General features: G+C 38.2%; 2 protein-coding genes across 4 annotated transcripts in view; one reads left to right on the top strand and one right to left on the bottom strand.

The window, feature by feature from the left end:
• The window catches only part of septin4a (septin 4a), a 20333-nt gene extending 14998 nt beyond the window's left edge, over window positions 1-5335 (top strand). For both annotated transcript variants that reach the window (XM_051877015.1, XM_051877016.1), the window contains exons 8-12: window positions 1367-1468; window positions 1814-1910; window positions 3445-3607; window positions 3731-3830; window positions 4516-5335. In XM_051877015.1, coding sequence (XP_051732975.1) covers window positions 1367-1468; window positions 1814-1910; window positions 3445-3607; window positions 3731-3830; window positions 4516-4575 — 522 coding nt within the window. In that variant the 3' untranslated portion in view covers window positions 4576-5335. The remainder of the gene's footprint in view (window positions 1-1366; window positions 1469-1813; window positions 1911-3444; window positions 3608-3730; window positions 3831-4515) is intronic.
• The window catches only part of mntb (MAX network transcriptional repressor b), a 26682-nt gene continuing 16787 nt past the window's right edge, over window positions 4859-14753 (bottom strand). For both annotated transcript variants that reach the window (XM_051877013.1, XM_051877012.1), the window contains 2 exons: window positions 8533-8725; window positions 4859-8098 (listed from right to left, as the gene is read on the bottom strand). In XM_051877013.1, the coding sequence (XP_051732973.1) occupies window positions 7419-8098; window positions 8533-8725 (873 nt within the window). In that variant the 3' untranslated portion in view covers window positions 4859-7418. The remainder of the gene's footprint in view (window positions 8099-8532; window positions 8726-14753) is intronic.

Here is a 14753-nt window from a genome sequence, read left to right as displayed (position 1 = left end):
GGTATGTCTCTACCAGCTTTGCACATCTAGAGTGAAATTTTTGCCCATTCTTCTTTGCAAAATAGCTCATGCTCAGTCAGATTGGATGGAAAGCATCTGTGAACAGCAATTTTCAAGTCTCGCCACAGATTCTCAATTGGATTTAGGTCTGGACTTTGACTGGGCCATTCTAACACATGAATATGCTTTGATCTAAACCATTCCATTGTAGCTCTGGCTGTATGTTTAGGGTCGTTGTCCTGCTGGAAAGTGAACCTCCGGCCCAGTCTCAAGTCTTTTGCAGACTCTAACAGGTTTTCATCTAAGATTGCCCTGTATTTGGCTCCATCCATCTTCCCATTAACTCTGACCAGCTTCCCTGCCCTGCTGAAGAAAAGCATCCCCACAAAATGATGCTGCCACCACGTTTCACGGTGGGGATAGTGAGTTCAGGGTGATGTGCAGTGTTAGGTTTTCGCCACACATAGCATTTTGCATTTAGGCCAAAAAGTTCAATTTTGGTCTCATCTGACCAGAGCACCATCTTCTACCTGTTTGCTGTGTCCCCCACATGGCTTGTCGCAAACTGCAAACGGGACTTCTTATGGCTTTCTTTCAACAATGGCTTTCTTCTTGCCACTCTTCCATAAAGGCCAGATTTGTGGAGTGCACGACTAATAGTTGTCCTGTGGACAGATTCTCCCACCTGAGCTGTAGATCTCTGCAGCTCCTCCAGAGTTACCATGGGCCTCTTGGCTGCTTCTCTGATTATTGCTCTCCTTGCCTGGCCTGTCAGTTTAGGTGGACGGCCATGTCTTGGTAGGTTTGCAGTTGTGCCATACTCTTTCCATTTTCGGATGATGGATTGTACAGTGCTCCGTGAGATGTTCAAGGCTTGGGATATTGATTTATTACCTAACCCTGCTTTAAACTTCTCCACAACTTTATCCCTGAATTGTCTGGTGTTTTCTTTGGTCTTCATGATGCTGTTTGTTCACTAATGTTCTCTAACAAACCTCTGAGGGCTTCACAGAACAGCTGTATTTATACTGAAGGGGGCTGAATACAAATGCATGCCACACTTTTCAGATATCTATTTGTAAAAAAAAAAAAAAACATTGGACACCATTTATCATTTTCATTCCACTTCACAATTATGTGCCACTCTGTGTTGGTCTATCACATAAAATCCCAATAAAATAAATTTTTGTTAGTGGTTGTAATGTGTCAAAATGTGGACAAGTTCAGTGGGTATGAATACTTTTGCAAGGCACTGTATAGATGTCTTGACACTACAGCTAACAGAGCAATTTTGTCTTTACTGTCCCAATACTTATGGAGGGCACTGTATATAATCACAGTCAACGTGCATTTGTTTTCTCTCTAGATTCGTGAGGAGATCGAGAGATTCGACATCAACATCTACCAGTTTCCTGAGTGTGATTCAGATGAGGATGAGGAGTTCAAACTTCAGCACCAGGAACTGAAGGTGACCCGACCCAGCTCCATATGAAGACTTCAGATGCAAAAACCTCTAAGTCCATCTGACATTTTTCTTTTAAATGAGCATTTTTATGTTTTTAATTTTACTCTTATCATCTCTTACATCTCTTTTATCTCTTACATTTTTTTAAATAAGGCATTTCAATAACTGACTAATAAACTTTTCATTGCCATTAAACTGAACCTAAACAGAGGAGCCTGATAAAAATGCTAATTTAAAGGAAAAATGTCAGACGGGCTTAGAGGTTTTTGAATCTTAAATCTTCATATGTACATCAAATTCACCATAACACTGACTAAACTGAAATGTGGATTTCCTTTTTTGTTACAGAACAGCATTCCTTTTGCTGTAATTGGCAGTAACGTCCAAGTTGAAAGCCAAGGCAGGCGCTTCAGAGGCCGTCAGTACCCCTGGGGTGTCGTGGAAGGTACTCAGTCTCTAGCATATAATATTTTATTTATGTACATTCAAACAATTATTTAAGTGTCCCTGCGAATAATTTACGCAGTGGTAATCTTTACTAAACCTAGAGACATACAGTACACTCATGTTAAGGAGTATGTACTATATAGCAAATTTTAACTGCTTGATTGTTATATTGTCGAAAAATGTAAATGACATTATCACCCAGCGATATATTATATATATATATATATACAGTAGTCAACATTTGAAGTGGATCAAAAAAGTTAATCAAAGTTGTTCTAAGAACTAAGTTGTCCTAAGAAGAAGGTTTTAGGACAACTTTGATGAAAGGTTTTGATCCACTTCAAATGTTTACTACTATATATAGCAAATCTCTGCTGTGCAATTGTTACGATATCGTCATTAAATGTAAGCTGTGTTATTGCACAGCTCTAAATATAAAGTTGGATATATATTATATCCATACATACAGTACAGTACACTCACATAAAGCGATATATACTATATAGCAAATCTCAACTGTTTAATTTTTTTATTTCCTTGCAAAATATAAACTCTATCACCCAGCTCTTCATATAAAATGAATATGATATATTTAAGTCCAACTTTATCCACATACATACTATAAATTCACGTAAAACAATATATACTATATCGAAAATCTCGGCTGCATGATTGTTTATATCATTGCAAAATGTAAACTGCATTATTGCAAGTTTATTATATTTATTATATGAAACTATTCCAACATACATACAGGATTGACTCAAAGCCGCAGATTCATTCACCAACAAAACACCGCTTTTTGTTGCAGTTCTGCTGTGGCTTTCTATTATTTCATTGCAAAATAGAGTAAACAATATTGACAATAAATACTGTTTAAAATGTACGTCATTTAATATTACTTTTTTACTATTACTTTTTTGATTGTTGAACTTTTGTATAAAATCAATGTCACATTTGCAGTCGTGTGGATATTCAAGAAAAAAATGCATTCTTGCTCTTATAATATATTATCAAAATTAAAAACAAGAACTCCCACAGGGTATGTTTTTGTATTGAAGAGAGTTTGAGTCTTAAATCGATCTCTTTGCACTATGTCTGTCTCTATGTCTGCATTTGTTCTTCATGCTAGTAAGTGCTAAAACCTCACTTTTACAGAGGTACATTGTCGAGGACGCCTGTAATGTAGCGCGATTTGCCAAAGCAGCATACTCTACAGGCAACCTTTTACGGCACTACTATTTTCCTGTTTTTACTCTAGAGGTGGAATTTTGACTGTTAGAAATACATGCTCGGTTTTAATGTTATTTTAAGGTGGTGTAGAATTATCTGAATGGAAAAACTCAGCATTTTGTTCACGTGCCACCTCTGTCACCTCACATACCCGTACCCCAGTTTGGGAACCACTGCTATAAGGCATAAAGATATTAAGATGTTATAACCATTAACATCATGATTTTCTGTAAAGCAGCTTTGAAACAACATGTTTGTGAAAGGTGCTATACAAATAGGATTTGACTTGACTCTTGCAGTGGAAAACCCAGCACACTCTGACTTCCTAAAGCTGAGGAACATGTTGGTGCGCACACATATGCAAGACCTGAAGGACATGACGCGGGAAACGCATTACGAGAATTACCGCGCTCAGTGTATCCAGAATATGACCCGCATGGTGGTCAGGGAGAGAAAACGCAGGTCAGAGGATAAACCGACATCATCAGATGATCATTGTACTTTGCAGTCCAAATGAATGTTGTGCCATCACTGAGTACTTCCTGTGTGGTTTATCTTACTGTTTCATTGGTTGTGTTCATCTAGTCTGTGTAACCGGCTGAGAGACAGCACCTCAGACCTTCCTGTGCCTTTGGTGCCTGTGGACAGAGACACTGAGCGCCTTATTTGGGAGAAAGATGAGGAGGTAATACTGTTTTCTTTGTTTTTTAATTAGACCATGCAGTGTCCTCATTCTCTTCGGAATGCAATCACTAGATCTACTATTTTTATTTATTTATTTATTTTTTTTAAATAGTAAGTTAAAGAATAGGTATTATGCATTGATACTCATTCTTTATTTGTGGAGGTTTTATTCAGTCCCTCGGTTTAATTAAATCGTGGCCACACTGTACTAATTTATTCTCGTTTTAATTAATCATGGTCATGCTAATTCGTAGCCACAGTTTAACTAAAATGAGGGAAACAATTAGTACAATCTGGCCAAGATTTATTTAAAGCGAGGGAACAAATTATGTTGTGGGAACGAATTCTCCATAAATGCATTGTTTTGCATTTTCAAATTGTTTTTGTGTAAAAATGTAAATCTTTGGCAGTGTGATCTGATAATGACTCAAAAAGGGGGTGGAATCACCACCCAGTTATAGTATCTGAAGTAAAAATGGTTTTCAATTTGAGTTTTAATGTGTTTTGACAGTCTGATTTGCATACTGTGTACAGTATAAATACTATATACTGCAACAATAGAAGGATTAGTATATTTTAACACAGCCAATGTTTAAGTCTTCCTTCTGTTTAAACTTCCCTGATAATTGTTGGCAGTTTTCCTCAGAAAATAATCTCTTTTTTTTCCCCCCTTTTTCCATCCGCAGTTGCGGCGAATGCAGGAAGTTCTGGAAAGGATTCAGGAACAGATGCATCATGGACATTAAGATAGACTTATCCATTAATTTAAATTTTATGATTGAAATACAGTTAGAGCTGTCAAAGGTCTAAAATGCAGGAAACTGCAGTGAATATAATATTAACTGTAAAATGTATGCGTGTCCTGTAAATGTAGCTGTTTGAAGGAATATGTCCTAAATTAGCCTTCAGAATCATCAGAAAAACTATGGGATGCATCTAAATAACTCATTTAGCGGACAAAAAAAACTTTATTTTGTAATGTAAATATGAACAACTATTGTAGTACACAAGAAATAAGAACAGTATAACTTGATTTGTAAATGTCATAAGATTTATTATGAATCGTCATTATGTTTTTTTGTAGTAATCTAGCATATTTTTAATAAGATTTATTACTATTTCAGTTAAACATGGTGGACAATTCGATCTTAATGCAGCCCAAAATGTACAGGCGATATATAACTTAAACTTTCTCCATAGGGAAAATGCACAGTTTTTCATATATTTATATATAATATCAATGTAGAATGAGGTCTAACGGTCCCGTCCACATCATACAGTATGAAACATGGTCCCAAAAATGAAATAAGGGGAGGGATTAACATTTAAACAAACAAACAAAAACTGCAATCTACATGCAAAACCAGGCATCAGTATAATCCTAAAATACATACACATATATGTGAATGCGTGCATATACCTCACATATATACATACATCCATACACATATATTAAAAAAAATGAAAAACAAAAACACACTAATAAATTTCACAAAGGTTAGGCTATTTTTTTGTTTGTTTGTTTTTAACTGAGTGTGAAGCACAGATTGTATCATTTCATCTTCACATCCCCCAAAAGAAAAAGGAAGTACAACAGAAAATCCAAACCTTGGATTTGGGGCGTTTGCAGCAGGAAGAGGATGTTAAGAGCAGGAATCACAGTGTTCCGTTTGAAAGTGACAGTATAAAGCAACAATATGGTGTGCCAAACCATCAACAGCAAACCATCAAGTTTACATAGGGAAACGGTAAGATGGTAACTTTGTCCAGGTTCAACCAAACGAGTGCACTGAGAATGACAGGCCGACTTTAAGGGATAGTTAACCCAAAAATGAAAATTCAGTCATCATTTACTCACCCTTGTGTTGTTCCAAACCTGTATGAGTTTCTTTCTTCTGCTGAACACAAAAGAATATGTGAAAAATGTTGGTAACCAGACAGTTGACTGTAGCCATAGTAGGGGAAAAAAAAAAAAATTATATACTATGGAAGTCAACGGGGCCCATCATATGTTTGGTCAATGGTGACAATCATTCTTCAGAATACCTTTTTTTGTGTTCAGCAGAAAAACTCAAATGGTTCTGGAACAATTTGAGGGTGAGTAAATGATGACAGGATTTTCATTTTTGGGTGAACTATCTCTAAGAACCCTGCTGAAAAAAACCAGCATATGCTGGTTAAGGTGGGTTTTGGAGCTGGTATGCTGGTTTGAGCTGGTTTATGCTGGTCCTATGCCAGCATGAACCAGCTCAAACCAGCATACCAGCTCCAAAACCTACCTTAACCAGCATATGCTGTTTTTTTCAGCAGGGAAAAGCACTGCTATTGGTAAAGGGGCTTTTTGTCCTGATGTCAATGTTTGAAACAGAAAACAGCTTGTTTAACCTCCTAAGATGCTTATAAACAAGCGCCTACTTCACGACAATTTACACAGTCACGCATAAAAATGAAAATGGATGTGCAGCGATGAGCGTAGAATGGACACAACGGCATCTATCCATACTGGACAAGTGTGCGCGCATTAAGCCATCTACGAACGTGTGACGAACAAGATTGATTTACGTTAACGTATTCTAAGACTTCATTTGACGTTTTTCAACGTGTTGCTACAAGCACGAGAACACTGATAATGCTGCTGCTTTAAAGAAACGGAAATGCACGACATGACGCGCTGTCACACGTCGTACGTAACATTTTTAATAGTTTGAAACGTTAATCAAATATTACTTGTTATTGTGTTAAATATCTAAGCACTTGCTGGAAGTTATAAATGCTTGAATGTTCTTTCAAATACATGTCTGTACACAGGTCTTTCTCAGATGTTGAATTGTATATTAGTTGAGTTTCTTTATGACCCATTCGCCTCGCCTCGAAACTTTTAAGACTGTCTCGTGAGCGCCAGCAGATGTATGTGACTAGGTCAGGTCATGGCACTCTTGTGCGCTTGCGCTTCATATTCAGCAATGTTGTCACATTGCGTAGGCAGCAGGTGGCGCCAATGGGCTTGAATTGGGGCTTAGGCACTTATATTTGCTCACAAAGTCACTTTGAGGAATCTGATCTTGAATGTACCTGTTTTTATTCAAAAGCCCCGTTTGAAAAGTTTAAAAGCCCCTAAAAATATGGTTACACAGTAAACGTTTTTTTTTTCTCCTCATGCTTCCAGTATTGACCTTTAAGCACTCGTTTTTGATTAACGGTGTGGAATTTTTTTTGGTGAATGAATGTAAAGCATGAGAATTTGCATACAGAAAAAGGATAGGAGGAAAAGAGAAGAAAGAATTGATTTGTTTTAGCACTTCACTCTCACATTACTAAAGACTGACACCCAATTTCTTTGAATTTAGTTAAACAAGTGCATTACATGTATTTCATTCCAATGCTGCATGGCAAAAGACACGCAAGCACCTTCTACACATGAAAGAGGACACGCTCCGATCCTGACAAGGTCCCAGCGTGTATGAGCAACAGTAGTGAATTTCTGACTGGGATCTAGTCGTTCTTTTAGTGATTAGATCACCACCTATCTTGCTCTGGCTTTGTGAGACCTCCTTTCATTTAAGTCTTTCTGCACACCCTCTCTTTTCTCTCAGGCCAGCTTTAGCGTGCTGACAGGAAAAGGAGGAACAGTTACCATAGTCACTGGATTGAGCACCGTCTGGCCCACCAGCCCAGTGTGATGGTGAGCGACCACGGCTGTGGGTTTTCCCACCATGGTGGCCTGCTGGCCTGTGACAGGTGTGCCGTTAACTTGGGCGTGAGTGTGCGGGTGGTGTGCCAATGTGTGCGTGATGTGCCCCACCATCGCAGGTTGTGATACGGCCACCGACTGCGGGTAAATGGCTGCAGGGAGGTGGGCCACGGGATGCACGGTGATGTGTCCGATTGGCTGGCCGGCACTAGAGGGCGCAATATGCGCCAGATGTTTAGGCCCAGCTGTGATGACGTGATTGACGGCCTGGATGACGGACGCATGGGAAACAGAGGCGTGGGTGATGACTGTTGGCTGAGGAGGGGAGATGATGTGGGAAGGCGGTGCAGGGGCGATGGCTTGAGGGGTGACCACCGCTGGCTGTGGTTGGCTGGGTGGAGCAGAGGGTGGGGTGGTGGGTTTGTGTTGTATGGAAATGTGCGTAGGGAGGATGGAGGGTGGAGGCATGGCAACGCGGGGCTCCGACAGCGCCGGTGCTGGCAGTTTGGGCGCAGAAGACGAGGGTGGGGAGGAGAGGATTTCGTCTTCTACATCTTGGTCGAAGTTGTCTTCACCCTCTGGAAAAAGCGGAAAATGATTCTTGGTAATTAGATTTTACGTTGTCTCTTACCCCTTCAGACACATTAAAATGAATCATCCGGGGGGGGAAATCCTTTCACTTTCAGAAAGACAAATGGCCCGATTAATTGTACATGTTATGAAAAACTAAGAGAAACAGTTTCTGGTGAAAGAAACTTTAACAAAGGGGGACCTCAAAGGAAAGAATAAGATGAAAGTAAAAAAATATTTTGAAATATTTTATATATACATTTTTATTTAATTCTATGGGTCTGTTTCTGGTGCAGGACTTTTATTTTGATACAAAATATTCTATTTCAAGTTCTTTTTAGATTTGTGAAGGATCTTGTGACACTAAAGTCTGCTGAACGTTCAGCTTTGCCATCGCAGGAATAAAGTCTGATAATCTGATTTTATCATATGTGTGTTGTACCTGATGCTGTTGATGTGGAGGCCTGATCATCTTCGGGTTGGACAGTTTGTCGGAGTATCCTGTCAATCTCCATGATGTCTATACACTGGCTCAACTCGTTCTTCAGCTCTGCCAGTCTCTGCTGAGTGGCGATCTTCTCCCGCGCCAAGCGCTCCATCTCGTGCTCATACTCCTTTTCTTTCCGCTTCAATGTCTGCAAGAAACATAACTCAGTCTGTATCACCAGCACTTTAATACTCAAATGAATCCTATTTATTCATTGTGCAAACACTCATCATCCCACAATCATTTTCATTTAGGTATGGCACATTTCTTAACCATCTGACAACCATGTTTTTAACAATTAACTTACGTCTGAACTTCAGAGTATACATCTATTTTTAAATATTTCTGTGAATATTTATGCAAAATACATAGAAAAACACGGGTCAGTGGCCACCCTACTCTCTAGATATTGGCACAGACAATCCATCCCACCACACTACTTTTCTATAAGAAGGGATTTTTAATAACCACATGAGAGTCAGAACCTCTGTTTAACGTCTCGTCCAAAGGATGGTGCTTGTTAAGCGAAATCGAAGAATAAACTGGTATTAAGTCATTTCGAACAAAAAAAATGTTTTGGGAGTTCGAAACAACTCGCCAAAGCGAACTTTCCCGAAAAGTTCACTCTGGCTGGTAAACACCTTCAAACTACCATTGGTCCATGGTTATTACATAAATAGGTAGGTGTGGCTCTGAGGCTCAGCCTTCTTTGACATGTTAATCTTCTCCAGTTTGTTTCTTCTGTTCAGTCCCTCGAGGTCGGACGTCCCCAAGTAAAAACATGAACACACTGGAAAGCCGCATTATAGTAGAAAATGAAGTTGTACTTCCGATGAAATGTGACACTGACACAGTTTTTCATGTTTAATACTGTAAAGCTGCTTGCTTTTAAACAATCTATTGTATTTAATGTGGTACATAAATAAACGTGACTTTACTAGAGTGCTGAATTGCAGAGCTTGTGCAAACATATCCACATTGCTATGATCAGATGATTTTCTTATGCTTCCTTAATAAAAGGCTTGCTGTTTTCTCATTTTTGTTGTGCATTTATTTTGTTATTAAGTTATTCAGTTTTTAACATTTTATTTCAGTTAGCGTTTATTTTATTTCAAAGAACAAAACTTTTTTTATGGTTTTAGTTTTAGTGAACCCTGGAAGGAATACCTTGTGAAGTCTACTTCGGATGGATGAAACAGACCTTAGATGTCAAAATAATTCCAAGGTGAACCTTTTTAATAGAGCAACAGTTTGAAGTCATATGGGAAGAGGAAAAAGTAAGGAATAAAAAGAAGGGATGTGACAGTCACACAGGCAAACGGTTTGACCCACTTTTTGTGTTAGTCATGTGACCACGGGACATCAAACCAGGCTAACGGGAACAAAATGTTTAGATATTTAAACCTTTGAAGAGGAGCAGGTATGTCCATCTGCATTCAAGAAACATGCGTAAGAGAGGCCGGCCATGCGAGAGCAGAACAGCATGTTCAGCATATGTGGTCATACGATTTTAGGAAACAAACTGTCCACAGAGCAAAGCAGTTTACACACCCCGCCCCGTCTGTCAAAGCCCTGAGCATGTGACGGCTCTGACACATTCACATCAGTCGGTTCCCTCCTCCGTCCCTCCCTCACCTATGCTCTGCCAAACAAACTGTGTGACAACATGGGCATTTTGGCTCCCAATTAGCAGAGGACTGCGGTATACAGTAGAACAGAGCACGTTTCTGAGCACAGAAGAATAGAGAGCAGTGAGATAGTGAGCGAGCATGCAGAAAGAGTGACTGTGCAGAGGTGGACGGTGGTTTTCATGCATGCCTGGGATTATATAACCCACTGATACAGTATTAAGGGAATATGAATGCGACTGGTGCAGTAGGTTGAGAGCACAGACAGAGAGAGGGAGAGAGAGACTGTCCTAGTGAAGCCTGATCCAGGATTAGTCAGATTGGACTGTCTGGCCCTACACAGAGCAGGCCAACACAAACACACACACACACACACACACACACACACACACACACACACACACACACGCCAACACCTTCTGTTTTCTGCATGGACGGTAACTAAAATGTAAAATATAAAAAAAACACATTCTTTTAAAACAGTATTTACTCTTTTAATCTACAGTGCAGATTAAAGTGCAGATATTAAAATTCTGGCTGATATCAATAAGACAATATGCAATATATATACAAATATATACACACAAACAACCGTTTAAAATTTGGGGTTTGTTAGTTTTTTTAAAAAAAGTTTTGTCTCTTCTGCTCACCAAGGCTGTATTTATTTGATCAAAAATATAGTAAAAACAGTAACGTGAAATATTATTACAATTTAAAATAACTGTTTCTATGTTAATATATTTTCAAATGTAATTTATTCCTGCGATGTCAAAGCTGAATTTTCAGCATCATTGCTTCAGTCTTCAGTGTCACATGATCTTTCATAAAATTAATCTAATATGATAATTTGCTGCTCAAGAAACATTTCTAATTATTATCAATGTTGAAATTATCAGTGCTGCTTCATATTTTTGTGGAAACCATGATACATTGTTTCAGGATTCTTTGATGAATAGAAAGTTCAAAAGAACAGCATTTGCTTGAAATAGAAATCTTTTGTAATATAAATATCTTTGTCACTTTTGATCAATTGAATGCATCCTTGCTTAATAAAAATATTAATTTCTTTTTTACTGATGAACGGTAGTGTATATATACTAAATATCCTAATATCTACTGATGCCAATAAAAAAAAAAAAAATAGTTTCATGGCCAGTTAAAAAAATATTTTGTCTCAGAGTGAATTTTAGAGCTTGTTGGTAACTGTTATATGAATGTTAAAGACAACAAATTAGAGTGACGACAAGAACACCAGCAGTTACACAAAACTCATTCCTAACAACACGAGTGGTGTCATGATAGTCCTTGGAAACGTGACACTTCAGCTAGCGATAAAGCAGTACTTATAATACTGATGATGACGAATTAACTGTTCGGTCACTTTATGAAACATCATGCTCCATGCTTTTCAATCTTTGACCGCTTCTTTCAGTTCTTTCATGGGCATGTTAATATCAGCCTTGATTGTATCCAGCCAACATGTTCTTTGGCGGCCTCCTCTTCTTGTCCCGCTGACTATGTTGAGCATTAAAGTTGTTTGTGACCTTTGATGTCCATGGCACTCACAGCATCCGCCTCCAAGCACCACAGTTCATTTTCCTTAAGTATCCAGCTTTCACATGCGTACATGAAGATTGGAAAATAATTGTGTTTATTTTTTTTGGGTCTTTGTTTTAATGGTAATATCTTTACTTTTCCAGATGTTCGCCATTCCTTGTATCGTGTTTCATCTAAGTGCAATTCTACTGTTGATGTCTGGCGTCTTGAGTCACCACTATGGACAATTTTGGATCCAAGGAAGAGGGAAATCTTGTACTGATTCAATTTCTTTGTTTTCCTTTGTTTTTTGATGTTAAGGTGTAGACCCATACATTCACATTCATCCTTGACACTTTTGACCAGATATTCCAGGTCCTTTTCACTTTCCGGGTTGTATCATCAGCGTATCGCAGGTTATTGATGTTCCTCCCACCAATTTTTACACCAATTGATGATTCGTACAGATTACATCGCCTCATGATAGATTCTGCATACACTTTAAACCGGGCCGGTGATAAGATGCATCTTTGTCGGACACCTTTGTGATCTTAAACCAGTCAGTATTGCCAAATGCTGATACATCAACTCAATGTATCAAATAATACTGATATATCAACCCAAATCCTGATGTGTGTATAAAACCTGTGCTGGCTGACCCCAGGCCAGTTTTGAACTCACTCCATCTTTTGTGTGTGAAGAAACTGACTAGACATCCCTACTGACTAGATATTCAGGTCCCACTTGATATCACCACGGCAACAGCTGGAACCCGCCATGGTCTCCTTGGCAACAGAGCAGGGAAGGTGCAACGTGGTGATGAGGAGGTGTAATAGAGAGGCAAGGGCTAATGCGATTGGCTCACATCGACCTTTAGTATTTTACAGTCTGATGGCTCTCGTACTCCCTCCCCCTTTTCACGTCTTCATGACCCTCTTCCTTTGTGATTAGAAACACTCCTTAACTGCTCTGCCAACGCTCACTGTCATCACGTGTAGTTTGAAGAAGAGAAGAGAGCGGTCAAGTAACATTGACCATTAAAACTGCATTTGAATATCCAAACAATTAAATAATACTCCATTAATATTTGCAATGGAATCATATAAATTGGCTGTTAAACATGTAATATTTCATTGTTTTTTATACATCCCAATTTAATGTTTAATAGAATAGTGTCTCAGTTGCAAAATCTTTTGACTGTCTTGTCAATGGATAATGCTTATCTTTTGTTTTTAAATGTTTTATATGAATTTGAGTAAATAACTGATTAATCGTTCAATTTGAACTTAATGGGCAATAAACAGAAAAGTTATTTCCTTACATAAACTCCAAAAGCTACTGACAGCCTTGGCCTTGGAAAAAGAAGAGCACTTAAATCTTTAAAAGAGCGGCGTAAATCGAATTAGTAGTGAACTTCAAATCTTAAAAACAGAAAATATGTATTCGCGGAAAATATTATAGAGTACACTTTCATGACTATGCGTCTTAACACAGTTAAATACACTTTAAAAAGGTGCACTTTGTAATAATGTCAAAATAAGTTTTACTTTAAAGTACAATTTAAATAATTGATTTGATATTTATTTTTTATCATGCTTTAAAGTAGTAACTAACATGGTACTAACATACTAAAACCCATTATAATTTAAAATATTACATTTAAAGTAAATATATTTTAAATGTACTAAATTTTATCATTACAATTATGTAATTACAAATATATTTAAATGCATGACATACAAGTTTCAGTAGAAATTAGTAAAATTACATTAAAATATATTTTAGTTGACCATAAATGCTTATTGTCAGTACATTAAACTACATTATAACCACATTTCAAAGACAACAGAATTATGAACTTACATAAGATGTACTTAAGTCTTACTTAAGTGGGTCAAAACACTCTTAAGTTCAGCTAATTGAATTTAACATAAACTTAAACTATAATATATTTTCATTTAATTGTAAATATCCAATTAAGTATCTGAAAACATTACATTCAGTTCGCACTTAAGTATATTCATTTAAAGTATATTATGTTCGTAATAAGTACTCTTGCTAAAGTGTACTTTTTCACAAATGCTGTCAATGAATATTATGTCAATGAATAAATGTTATTTATAATGTCCTTTTCTTACAGTTTTGAGTCATCAATCATTATTTAGCTGTATGTGTATATCAGCCACCAAAAACCAATTATTCAATTACTGTGTAAAATTTTGACATTAGCATTGGCTATTAAAAATTCCGGTCGACCACAAATCAACACTGATGGGACCAGAACATCATTGCAGCTGTGATCTGATGATGTAACTTGTAATATCTTGTTTGAAAATTCAACAGTCCTGTCCCTGTTATATTACACTGTAACCAGTGGGCGTAAAAGAAGTGCGCAATGCCTGGTTAAACCCGCAGACAGCATTTGACTGCATCCAGATCGGAATCGGTAACGAAACTCAATCTACAGACAGAGGAACCCCCTGCTACTCACTGACCACCAGCTCAGTTCCTCACTGTCTCCTTGGTTACAACGGTTCACAGGACTATGGCCCACAAAAGAAAAACAAACACGCAAGGCCACCGACTCAAACTTGCACAGAAGCATGCCAAACGGCGCACATCAAATCCATAAAACAGTCTATCAAGACACATTGTTTCATTTAAACAGCCTAGTTCGGCATGTGTGGGTCTGATGTGAGCACCAGGGTTGCCAGGTTTGTGTAACAAAACCAGCCTAAATGATATTCAAACCCCAGTCACAGCCAAAACTAGCCCAATCGCATTCCAGGGGGGTCCCCGGTAAAAATCTCGTTCCGGGGTGCGTGGTGTCTCTTCAACCTGCAAACTAAAAAACAACCCGCAGCAACAGTGTAAAAGTAGCCGAATTCTGCGGGAAATCCACGGACTTGGCAACACTGGTGAGCACGCTGAGGGAGAGAGGGAGGGGAGGACAACACAGAACAGCAGTTGACGTCACCAGGCTCGCGCTCGCCATGTGCTCATGTCTCACGT

The sequence above is a fragment of the Ctenopharyngodon idella genome, chromosome 21, assembly GCF_019924925.1.
Source record: "Ctenopharyngodon idella isolate HZGC_01 chromosome 21, HZGC01, whole genome shotgun sequence".
NCBI lineage: Eukaryota > Metazoa > Chordata > Actinopteri > Cypriniformes > Xenocyprididae > Ctenopharyngodon > Ctenopharyngodon idella.
Note: the sequence above shows the minus strand (reverse complement) of the source record. Positions and strands in the feature narration are given on the sequence as shown.